The sequence below is a fragment of the Athene noctua genome, chromosome 18 (genome assembly GCF_965140245.1).
Source record: "Athene noctua chromosome 18, bAthNoc1.hap1.1, whole genome shotgun sequence".
Taxonomy (NCBI): domain Eukaryota; kingdom Metazoa; phylum Chordata; class Aves; order Strigiformes; family Strigidae; genus Athene; species Athene noctua.
In genome coordinates, this window is record NC_134054.1 from 2,669,798 (window position 1) to 2,682,485 (window position 12,688).

General features: G+C 48.7%; 1 protein-coding gene across 5 annotated transcripts in view; it reads right to left on the minus strand.

The window, feature by feature from the left end:
* Window positions 1-12,688, minus strand: part of PIK3R5 (phosphoinositide-3-kinase regulatory subunit 5) — a 62,281-nt gene that overhangs the window by 25,995 nt on the left and 23,598 nt on the right. For 4 of the 5 annotated variants that reach the window (XM_074921730.1, XM_074921729.1, XM_074921727.1 and 1 more), the window contains exon 2: window positions 2,235-2,344. In XM_074921730.1, the coding sequence (XP_074777831.1) occupies window positions 2,235-2,331 (97 nt within the window). In that variant the 5' untranslated portion in view covers window positions 2,332-2,344. Of the gene's footprint in view, window positions 1-2,234; window positions 2,347-12,688 lie in introns of those variants that run through there. The other variant, XM_074921731.1, reaches the window with a different exon arrangement.

A 12,688-nucleotide genomic window follows, 5' to 3' on the forward strand; every position in this document is an offset into this window, starting at 1 on the left:
TATCCAGGGTATAAATCTGTGATGACCAAAACACTCACACTTCTCCTTTTTGCTGACTTCACAGACCTCAGCTATTCAGTCACTTAGGGGGGGTTGGGGGGGGGGGGAACCAACGCATCGGAAGCAATTACTCACCCACTCTGGAGCAACCTCCTGTAAAATTATCATGTAAAAATAAAGCATTAAATAATTTTAAATGAACAAAATTCTAGCAAGGTCTCTGCCCAAAAAGCTGCAATGCGATGCGTGTTATTTTGGTGTACGGAAATGGTAAAAAGAAAGGGAAAGCAAATAAATTGGGAAATAGAAGGGATATAATAAGTTAAAAATGAGAAAGGAGAAGGCTACGGCACAGTTAAGAACAAGATGGAGGGATTCATCGACTATATGAGGAACAGAGCCCTGCCATAAATAACAGCCTGGATCTGACACAGGACAGCAATAACTAAACTGTTGCTTGTAACACAGGGAAGGCAGAGAATGTGAATACATTTCTGCTCTGTTTTTGAAAAGAAATAGGATACACTGTTAAGGGGCATAGGTACATCTGTGCATTATGCTCCGTTTTCCCTAAATCATATATATTACTACACTCATGAAATACTTGCTACTCTGGCTGCAAGGGGGTAGGATGTGAAACAGCAGCTCTGCAAAGCAAACATGTTAAAAGTCAGCAGGGCTGGACAGCCCACGTGGAAGAGCACTGAAGGTGTTGGCCGAGAAGCGCTGCCCAGAAGCGGTGCCCTGGGGCCAGACCACAGCAAAGCCATTAACATCACTCCCACCACCGACTGCGGAAACAGGGTTCACCTTCACCGGTCACACTGAAGATTTTTGGCAACAGCACAAATGCTTTTGATGAAAGGGAACTCTCTGGTGTGTAAAACACCTGAGATTCTCCCAGGAATGCCAGGTCATTCTGCCAAACCCCACAAAACCCACATGAAGAAGACAAAGCCAACAGGCAGAGATACGGGGGGAAATCATTAGAAATGAGGAATCACTGGGCAGCACAGCTGCTTCCAACAGAGCCCACCACCACCCGACCCCTGCCCCATACAGTCTGGTCTTTGCTAATGACCCAGAAAAATTATGAAGCCGTTTTTTAAAGGCTACCCTAACACAAACACCAGCGCTGAGGGGCTAGGATTAGAGAAGGGCAGACTTTGTGAGTGACACAGGAATTGATTAATTATAATTACAGGAAGAGGTGAGTTATGCAGCACACAATGGATTGCTCGGCGAGATGGACTCCTTTGGACATGCACTGTAATGGTGCCAAACACAAGGTCGCGCTTTCAGGAACCAGGAATGTAGATCACACTTCAGGATCTGTTTCCCTGAACATGGGGAGACCAAAAGGACCCAGAATTCCTGGTCATAACTGCATGAACCAAGGCCCAGGGTGATGCTACAGCATGGGGAGCTGGCATCATTCTGGTGGGTGTGAGGAAACGGGCACGGCAAAAGGAATTACTCCAATATCAAGCAGCAGGCAGAATATCATTCGCATCTCTTTGTGGACTTACAGGTAAACAGAAAAGCAGAGGGAGTTGAAAAAACTCCACAGACAAAAGGAAATCTGAATTTGACAGTCCCCCAAACTAATTTCATTACTTTCATCTGCAAGAGGATTTCTGAGTGATTTAACTGCAGCCTACAAGTGTGAGTGTGAGACAGAGAGGTCAATATGACATTCAGAAATTACTTCTGCTCAGTGCTGCTCTGCCCCCGCCACAGCCATCCCAAATCCCTTTGCGGTCCTCTGAACACAGCTCACATCTTTATGGCCACCATGATATCTGACCTAGATGTAATAAAGTTGATAACAGTATCTTCACACTTGCTTCTGACAATGTAGCAGAGATTACACCCGTAGGATTTTGAGGACAATATGCATCAAAGCAAGGCAAGGTTGGCTGATTATGCAAAGGACTCTTTCCTCATGGTGAACTCTTCTCTCCACCTCATGCATGGACAACTGTCAAGACGCACAACTTCTCTGCTGAGTCTTTACGTATGTAAGACCTAACATTACTCGTTCAGCATCTTGGTACATGGTCCTACTGCATCAAGGGACTCAGGAATACTGACTAGGTTGGATCTCACCTTCATCTTTGAATGCTGGAAGGGAGAAAAGACCTCCAGTAGGACCAGTAGCGCTCTCTTACCCCAGTAGGTCAGCAGAACATGAAGAGATAGAAGAACAATCTCAAGGTTAACAGGTCACCTACCAGCCCATCTGCTGGAGACAGCATCTCTGCTAAGCCCGTGTAGACATCTTTCCAGCGCATGGTAGATCCTGTCCTCTGTGCACGTGGTGTGCTGCATTTTAATTCATCTCCTAAAGAGAAGGAAGGAAGAAAGTTATTATACTGGGCCCTTAGTTAAGTGCAAGAAAGAGCACTGCAGTGCTTCTCCTGTAGGGCAGACAAGATGCTCCTGGTGAAACACCACTCCATTACTGTCTCCTGCCACCTTTTGCAACTCCAAAGCCAAGGATGCATCCCGCTCTGCTAGCTGACATCTTCCCCTCTGCTCCCCCAATCCCTCCCAGCCCTGTCAAAGAAAAGGAGGTCCACATGTCCACAACCTGATCACAAGAGGCTGTGGGGCCAAGGCACCCTCCCCCTGACCTGCTGCAGGCATATCTGCCTTCTCACAACTTCCGTCTGTGGGACAGATCGAGTCTCACTCACATGTTTGTGGCAAGGAGGTAATCTTGGGTTAGCCTCCACCGAAGATAACATTGCAAGAGATTACAGCTGCAGCACCTTGCAATGGGCTTGGATGGGAATCACAGAATAGCCCAGGCTGGCAGGGATCTCAGAAGACCATCTGGTCCAACCTGGGAGAGGTGACAGCACAGCCCAAGCTCCTACTCCTTGCATTAGGCATGGATTGTCCTTGACAGCTCTAGTGTCCACTGGCAATGGTCAAATACCCACTCCCAAGTGCCAACCTTGTACCAGCCAGGACAGCCTCCGGCACTGTCACCTTGCTGCCACACAGACAACAGGAAGAAAAGGTCCACGTGCCCTTGTGGCAACGTAGGAAAATACAGAGGGGACCTCAGCCCCAACATCCGAGGATATTGTGAAACTGCAGATTGCGTGCCTGGGTGCAATCTTTTCACAACACAACACTGTGCATCTCACCTCTCCTCCACAGCTCAGAGTACAAACCTAGACCTTGGGCTGGCAGAGACTGTGCTCGGGGGAGGAAGATTTTATCCCACCCAATTCGTATGCATCTGTCTGAGACACCACAAAAATAAAAGCAACTTGCCCGGAAGTTTACTTCTCAGATCTATGCCGGACCATGAGCAACCAAAAAGGTACCCTGGCAGAGATTCCCTCCTCCTCTGCAGTGTCAGCCCCGGCATCCAGAGGGACCCTGGGGCAGGTGTCTCTCCTCTCCCAAGCACAGAGATGGGTCCATCCCACAGACTCTTTGGTTAGTCAACACAAATGTAAAAAAATAGTCCAGGAAGAAATAAAACCTGCCAATGCTACAAAAGCCACCTGCCAAGCAGGCCTATGCTTTCACCCCGGACAGCATGTTTCTGTACCTATGTCACATGCTCATGTAGTTCCCAAGGCTACCCCAAAATGCTCAATTCTCTTCTTATTTGGTCAATATTTGACACTCAGTATTCAGCGGTGGCTGCACCCATCACAGCTCCCCACCTCCACCCCAGCAAGAGCAAAAGCCACTGTGGTCTCGGCAGAGGCCCCACCCGGTCCCCCCTGCTTGATGCACCCACACTGAATACCCAGCAATTCCCCCAGAGAGGCTCAGTAAAGCCATTCCCAGCTGCTGGGGCTCCCTAAGAGCCAAGGGACCAGCAAGGCTGGCTCCAGCCCTGCCACTCGGTCCTTCGTACACCAGAGAGAAGCCACCGATGGCTCCAAACAGGTGAAAGCAACCACATAACGAGGAACCACTGACCTGCCAAATGTAAGCTCTCTCCTTTATCCCAAAGAGGCTCATGGGCTCCGGTCTCTTGTGTCCCACTGCCACAGCCTGTTATTATGGTGTTCACCAAAAGTTTTATCCATCCGCAGCGCGTGCGTAAGGAACGCCCAAGAAACACTCTGCCGCGGTGCCGAGGACGGAATGAGTGGGGAACCTGCACATCAGCACCTTAGTCATGACTTGTGGCAAGAGGAAAGCAGTGACTAAGAGCACAGCATGACTCATAAGCACTCTTTACAACACCCAGCTCACAAAAATACACCTCCCCACACGTCAACTTGCTTTAGAGCACAGCTCCGTCCCCGGAGGGGCACACGCGCCTCACCGCACGCTCAGGGTGAGCCCCACGCTGGCCCAGCCATCCCCTTCCAATGCCTCTCATAGCCCAGCACAAAGCAGGCAGGGAATTTAAGGACAAAGTATGACAAAGGTATTACCATAATTTTCAAACCACAAAACACAGTCTTTGGGTTTGTTTTTTTTTTCCCTGGTGTGCTACAGACCACACATCTCTTCTCCCAGGGCAGTGCTTATGGAAGCATTTTTCATGGGAGAGGACTCGGGTTGTCCACCAAGCATAAACTTTCCAACCACTTCTACTGTTTATTCCCCAAACTCTCCCTTCCTTCCCACCCACACTTGCAAAATGACGAGGCAGGGGAGAATTCTAGAGGATGTAATCTAACTTTCCAAGGACCTCTATTAAGCATCTCAAGAACACGAAGAAAAACAAGTGTTGAGGCCAAGGTTTTTAATCAATGCTTTGCAATGGTTCATGAAGGTGTTGAGCAACTCTGGATAAAAAAAATAAATCTGTCCCTTCATCACCTCCCTCCAGGTGGACTCCCAGTAGCAGAGCTGCTAAACCAGGGCTGCTTTGGCAAAAGCACAAGGTGCAAGGTATGAGCAGATGGAAGGGACAGCACAGCAGTCGCTGTGCGGTAAACTGCCTGAGGTCACATTTCACAACACACCCAGGGTGAACGCCGGGAGCAGTCACGCTCTGGCACCCTTTGGGAACACCCTCGTCACCAAAGCTGGCTGCTGCTCTGCGCATTTCCAAGTGGAGCAACACGTTGTAGAAGATGTGGGTTTCCCTGCCCTCTCCCCAGGTGTCAATAAAACTTTCAAGAGAGAGCACAGCCACCACCTGGGGAAGAGAGAAGCTTTTGGTAGACCAAACAGCAGGGAGGATACCAAGAAACCTTCAGACATCAGATTGTCACAACTCTCCTGACAGCAGCTCTGCATGCAACATGACACGGTGCCCACACACCTGTTCAGCCCCTACAGGAGCACCTAGAGATACTGCTCCTAGGAGGTGGGAACAGAGGGGACAACACTGCACCTGGGAGGAAAGTCCTCAGGCAACAGCTGAGTATCACTCCTGGACAAGGCATTACCCACCTCTCCTCGAAGTGCATACTGCGTACGGAAAAGTGGGGACAGATGTATTGCCACTCCTGCTCTTCACAGTCTTAGCAAGAGCTGAGCAAAGCAAGCAGAAGGGTTTTATCCCACCACAACTTGCTCATGCATCAGACCCCAGCCATACAACATCAAGCTATGGGACTTCAAGCCCTGAATGTTCTCTACAATGAGACTGGTTTCCCTTCTCCAGTAACTTTGCATCTTAGAAGCAGGCCCCAAATACTGTGCAAATCATAGAGTCACCATTTAAGAGGAAGAGAAGCCTACGTTTGGAAAAGTTAAACAATTTTTCTGCTGACCCACAGCGACTTGTCACACAGCTGGGAGCAGAAGGCAAATCTCCAGCTCTCCAGGCACGTTCCTTACCCTCCATGCCATCCTCTGGCCACCTGCAGTATTAGCACAGTCAGAAAGGACTGGATTTCTTGCAAGAATATAGCTAGATCTCACCTAGATAGAGTCATCCCTGCCTCACACGGCTCTGGCCCTTACATGTAGCTGACCAACCAAGATAAACATTTACTATCACACGTCCCAAGAAACACCTTCCTCTCTGTCTCCCCCACACAGGACAGTCCCCCACCATCAGTGGGGTGCAACTGCAGACCGCCCCAGTGGAGGTGGCAAGAGGAACTGACAGAGACTGAGAGAGGAACCGGGAACCCCGGAACCACAACCACACGATCAGGGTGCAGGGAGGCAGCCGGCTCGCAAACAGCTCCAGGACAAGGCAAGGAGAGAGCAAGGCTTCTCTCGTTAACGTTACATCATGCCAGTAATATTACAGCACTCAGCCACAGCGGTGACAACATTTAAGCTCTCTGGTTTTAAGAAACACCCATGTCGAGAGGGAAACCAGTTTGCCTCGAGGTTTTGTCAAACAGTCAACAATTAGCAATGTCACAGTCATAAGGCAAAGTTAAACCTACCCCCCTCAGAAGGTCTGATTGCCTGAAAGGCACCTGGAAGTTTCCTAACAAGACAAAAAATAATTATTCAAGTGAGTGACAAAAGGCATAGCACACCAAAGCTCAGTTTGGAAAGTATCTTAAGAGTATTTGTGAAATTGTTCCAGCACCTCGCATGGATGCAAGATCTTTGGAGAATTTCCATCTGAGATTGTTTAGTAAGAAGTCTTCATTCATCTCTGTCACAGTTAAAAACGTAGACAGACAAATTACAATGTTAACTAACATCAAAGAGGTGAACGTTTATCCCTTGGTGAAAAGCAGGAATTTGCTAATCACTGTTTCTAGATTTTTCACTTGTCCTGATTTGAGGCACAAGGTTTACAAAAATCCCAAAGTTTTCAAACAATATAAAAAAAAAGAATATATGAAGCCTGAGGCCATGGAGAGCCCTCAGGACGTCACTGCTCTGTGACAGGGGCTTTCCACGCAGCTGGGACAGACTGCAGTTCCCACACTTGCCTTCAACACCCTGGGACCTTTCCCTTCCACGATTTTTCTCCTGCTCAGTATCAGAGCGAAAGAGAACACCTCCACTCCTTCATGCTCACGATGATGCTTCCCCAGGAGTAGAAGGTCCCCCCACACACAGCAAAGCCAAGTAGATGACTGAGGCACTTAGCAGTTCCTGCATGGTCGGGACAGGACATATGAGAAGCTGAACTGGGGGTCGCATGGGCTTTGCTGCAAGAAGCAGCACTTTTCTTGTATTAAGGTCCACGAGTCCTATCTTCAACATCCAGAGGACTTCTCTGATCTCCCGTAGTGGTGGAGCCCAGGACAACCACTGGAACAGCGGGAAGGAGCTCAAAGTTCAAGTCCAAAGTTAGTGTTCCCAAATAAAGCAGTGAAGATAATTAGATCACCCCCTCCTGGGACAACGGTCACCCTCCAATCCAACCAGCAGGGCAAATCTCTGCCCGGCCACCCCAGATGGCTCCACCATGACGCTCTGGGGAGGCACTACCCCAGCCAGCGTCCTGCCCTGCTCCAATACATTCCTCCCAAGAGAGGAAACCCAGGCAGCCACGCCGTAAGCTGAGATTTCCCCTTCCCTGATCACAAATCCCAGCAGCATCCTCGAGATGCCAATGGGCAGGAAAGGATCTGGCTGAAAGTCCTCTACCTTCACAGAGCAAGGTAAGGCACTGCTCCACCAACACCGGAGAAAGCCCCCGGGTACCTTCACAGCAGGATAACGCCCTTTCCTGCCCCGATTGTTCCAAGGCTGCTGGCTGAACATCCCAGGCAGGAAATGGGAGAGGAAAAACAAGCCCCTTTGCCCACAGGATCAGCTTGTAAACATGCCGCCCAGGTTTGCTGGCAATTGAAATGGGTGGAGGGACACAGACCACCTCACAGAGATGCTAACTCACGAGTTAGTGCGAGAAGGTGGCTCAGCACTCGGCTCACTGCTGCAGTAAGGTTTAGGGCACTGGGGAGAAAAGGGCAAGAAGCCTGATGAGGCTAAATAAAAATGGAGCCTGGGCTGATGCTGCAGTAGAAGGAAAATCACTTCATTGGGAATTAAAGCAAATAGATTCTGACTAGAGCTTTTTTCAGGGCAAGATCCTCATAGAAGCACCGCAGCAAGGTCATCATCTCCCTTGAGCTACACCTCAGCTTTCTGCCTCCTCCATTTCATCTTCCAAATGGGCAGTGGGCAACAGGGAACACGGGAGCTTTGCGAGATGCATCCCCATCGCAGCGGAGGAGCTGGATACGCAGCTGTGCCACACAGTAGAGCAAGCACACGCGTGGTACCTGCTCCTCCAATGAAAGTGTCTGCTTTTCTTAGATTACATAAGAAATTTTGGGTTTTAACCATCCTTAGCTTGCAAGATTTTACTGCCTCCTCTACACCCCATACGGGAGCCAAAGACGGAAAGTCAGAGCCAATAGAGGGAGCAGCTGGAGGAATTTTTTGTAGAAATTGGGGCAACGAGGGGAGGAACCTGTAATTTTTAAGATTCAAACTTCAGCTTTTGTGTGTTTACTACCCAAGTAAGTGCTCTGCAAAGCGCAGGAAGATGAAGGTGATAAGATGTTCGTTCAAACCACACAAAGGCAGCGTATCAAAAGATCCAGGAGGCAACTGGTTTGACAAACATCCTTTCAGGGTACTCAAAAAGAAGCGCATACCATCCAAACACCCCGGCACCACGCGACTTCCTTATAGGGCCTCAGGTTCCTGTCCCACTGAGCGAGGGCAATAGTTGCTCTTGCTCCAAGGAGTAAGAGCGAGCCAAGCCACGGCAGGGACCATGAGTGACCTTTGCTCCTGGGTCTGCAAAAATCTCACCTCTGGGGAGTATCCACTACCCGAACCAACAGAGGAACAGGCAGCAGAGAAGCAACATGGAGAATTTTTTCCAAAACCCAGCTGGCAAAACCCAGACCAAGCCCTTACTGAATCCTGGCCATGGAAAAACTGACCAAAACTAGCCACCAATGAGGCCACAGAGGGCAAAGACAAGAGAAATCTGCTTAGGTGTCAGCACCCACATCTCTGAAAATCCACCCAAGCTGTGTTGGCTTGCCGAGATCATCACTACTACTGCTGACAGGCAGAGGTACAGGCTCAAGAGAAAGGGACAGGACTGCAAGATCTGTCATTAGGTGTGATCTCTTGAGAAGTCAGTCATAGCAGTGCCTGGGCACCCTGGGACTGGCCCCTTTTCTTGTCTATATAGTGAAGAGACAAATTACTCGGAACAGGACAGATTACAAATGTGAACCACAGCAAGATCCCCATGATGCTATCCGCTGTACTTACACATAGCAAAATACAACCAACAGGCGAACAAAATCAGGAAAAAAAGATGTGATCCCCCCTATCTTCCTCCTTTTCTTGGGGTGTGGAAGAAGGAAAGGAAGAGGATACCAGAAATTTATCATCTTCTTCCAAGACGTAAAGTAGAATTTGAAACAAAAGGTTGTAATTTAATGCTGTCTGTGGAATCCAAGCTCAATCACCCTGTACCATCTAGTTTGACTCTCCTGTGGGCATAGGAGAGGTGTAAGGGCATGTGGACAACTCATTCATGCCTCCAAGGTGGGACATGAAGACCTTCGTGATGGGCCTCTGAACAAGGCACATCCAGAGCAGGATTTAAGGGCTAAACAAATCACACAGGCTGTTGGGAAGGGGCAGCAGGACAGGATCACCCAGCACAGGACTGGAAAGGCAGCTTAAGAGGTGAACAAATGTAACTAGGGCCAATGCTGTGAATATTTGCTGCCATCAGGGTACCAATGAATGACCCAGAGCAGAAACAGCTTCAAGGAGCAGTGCAGACTCAGGGGTTTGGTGGTGAGGATCCACAATATAAGTGTGCAGGAAACAACATATGTCAAGGAGAAGTTATCCAGACAGAAAGGCAGAGTGGCACAGTTGTGACAAAGACATCAAGACCAAGTTGTTTTTTCAGAAGACCAGGACCATCAAAAGGTCAACTGGGCATTGCTTTGAACAAGCAACACAGAAACCATTTGGCTTCCTGGACTCACAGGGTGTCTGGGAGGTTCAGCAATCACATCAATATGAAAAACTACAGGCAGGATTGAGCCGCCCTGTTCATCACTGGCAAACTCCACATTCAAGGTGTCCAGCTACAGGGATACATCTCTGTGGGGAAGGATGGGATGCTCCACTGGGAGATCCCACCAGAAACTGATGCAGCCTATTCCTTGAACTGCTCTGTAAGAAAGATTTTCACAGCAATTAGTCCCCTGCTCTGGGGCAGCTGGAGCCACACACATAGAAATTCTTAATGTAAAAGATGAGCACAAGCCACTATATGAACCAGCACCCTTAAAATTGCTGTGGGATTTGCACATAATGCAGGACTCGGAGCAGACTGCAGTATTTGGAAGTGAAATGGGAAAGAGAGATTTAGACAGTGATTGCATGTTAAAGCAGAAGATAAAACTCATGGCACAAGAAGAAAACCTGCTTCTGGAATGATAACAGCATTAATAACAGCCTACAGGATAACCATGCTAAGGGGCATTAGTTCACTACAGGAATGGCACAGGTCTAACTACATGCTAATAGTAGGAAATGAAGATCTTATTTATTAGGGGTAAATGCTGTCTTGGGAAGAAGAGAGGTACCGCCTGGAAGCTCCCTTGAGGTAAAGATCTTCAGTGTGCAGCAGCACTACGGGACTTGAGTCCTCCTCGAGCACCAGGGCAATGTTGTTGTCTTGCTGAACTGCAAAGCCTCATTTACACCAGAAAACGTGAGAACTGGAAAGCTTACTAAGACACAGAGATCGCTCCTTGTTCTCACTGTGTCTGAGAACTGGGCTGAATGAGAGACTCCCACCATAGAGCAGGGAAAGCACCTAATGTGCAGAAGCAGTTTCAGAGTCCTTTTAGTATCAAACAGCACCTACAAAAGGTAACACAAAAAGAGCAAAGCAGTACCCAGGTTTTATGTCCTGGTTTGGCTGCCCACTCCCCTCCAGGAGCTGGCTGTGCAGTCCTGGGGCTGAGGCCGGTGGGGTTCTTGGCAGCAGCGCAGGAAGGGGGGCTCAGCCCAGCCCGAGATACTGAAACCTGAGATGTGATTCATCTCAACAAACTGTCAACAGCTAAATTCAAACACCTCTTTGTGAACTACTTACCTGGGGCTGCTCAGCTTGTGCCAAGGGGTATCTACAATGGTCACTTGTGTCCTGCCAGGACACACCTGCCCCTCTCCACTAAACGCAAGGTGATGAGCTCTAACGCAGTCACCCACCTTGTGGCTTTGCAGAGCTGGACCTGATGAGCCCAGCCACAGACTTTGATCATGAGACACTTCTTTGTGGGAAGAAGTCCAAATTAATTTATAATACACATTCACAAAAGAAAACGGCTCTGTAAGAAGGCACAGTGGTGGCCATTATATAGTCCAGAGCCAGAGCACAGAGAGCATCCTAAGCAGCAGACTGTAGAATAGTCTGAACGTTAAGTCTCACCTAAAAACTGCACATCTGTACGGTCACTTCTGCAGCTGCTCCAGGGACACAGTATACCAGCATGCAGCAGAAAAATGTCTGTGGTCAGAGGGGAAAGGTCTCCAGCTTAAAAAAGAGCTTAAAAACATACTGCAACCAAAGGATGGTGCATCGTTCAAGCTAAGGAAGAGAAAAAAACATCCAGGACAGAAATAAAAGAAATTGCTCTGCCATCTTTCTGTAATAAGCAGGCTCTGGTCATCAATTTTGTGTGTAGTATTTTGTCTGTAACAGTGAATCCATCAAGAAACCATCTAAGGTGTCACACAACAGCTAAAACCTGGAGATGCAGAGCACTGTGCACCCCAGGCTGTGCTGTCAGGCAAAGCTGAAGGCAGGGGAGACAAGGGGGGTAGAAATTATAAATCCAGACAGGGACTCTCCCTAGCACAGGGCAGGATTGACTTTTTATTGCTCAGCATGACTTTCCCAGCCTGGCACCACAGGCCACACCGGTGCTTAGCTCTCAGGGAACGGTGAATGCAGCGAGCTGTGAGGTCATGCCACAAGGCTGGAACAAGGCCTGGGGGAGAGCAAGAAAGGGAGAGGGGAACAGAACAACCACAAACCTACACACACACACATGTGACGGCAGAGCTGGCAGCACTCAGCATCAAGTAGCCCCAAGCAACACCACCAAAAAAAAAAAAACCAACGCCCCATACGTAGCAAGCGAGACTGCTGCGGTCACGGAAATCAGGTTACTCGGGGTGCGGGTCTGCGTGGATGCCGCAACCCTGCCACACAAGCACGACCTCTCTGCAGAGCCACAGGAGGAGGGGAGGTTTCCAGAGTGGCTGGGGATAAATATTTTGAACCTCTGGTGAGGTAGGGCCACTGGGTTTTGGGCTGTAGATAGCACAGTACTGGCACTTTTCAGTAGTAATCACAAGTAATTTATTGCCCCAGCTCCCTCTGGTACAGCTTTGCCCTGTTCAGCCAGCACTAAGTACCCCCAGCTCAGGGGATCAGAAGAGAAAGCCAACAGGAAGCTGAGAAATGCCTAAGACCTGTCAGCTCCACACAAACATCCTCCATCTAAGCCCTTCGTGTTGCTGCAAACAGGAATTATTTAACAAGATTTCCCAAATTCCATCCCCAAGATTACCTGCATTAGCAGCCAAAGCTTAAGGCTAATGCTTATGAAATGAAGATGCTGTGAACTAAAAAAAAATAAAACCAAGAGGCACAAACAAACAACAATTTTGAATTGCAATCACTTTTTCCTTTGAGGACTCAGAGCTAGAGGCTTCACAGAGAGAAGGAAAAAAAATTTAAAATATCAGAAGCAGAGTCCTAATACTG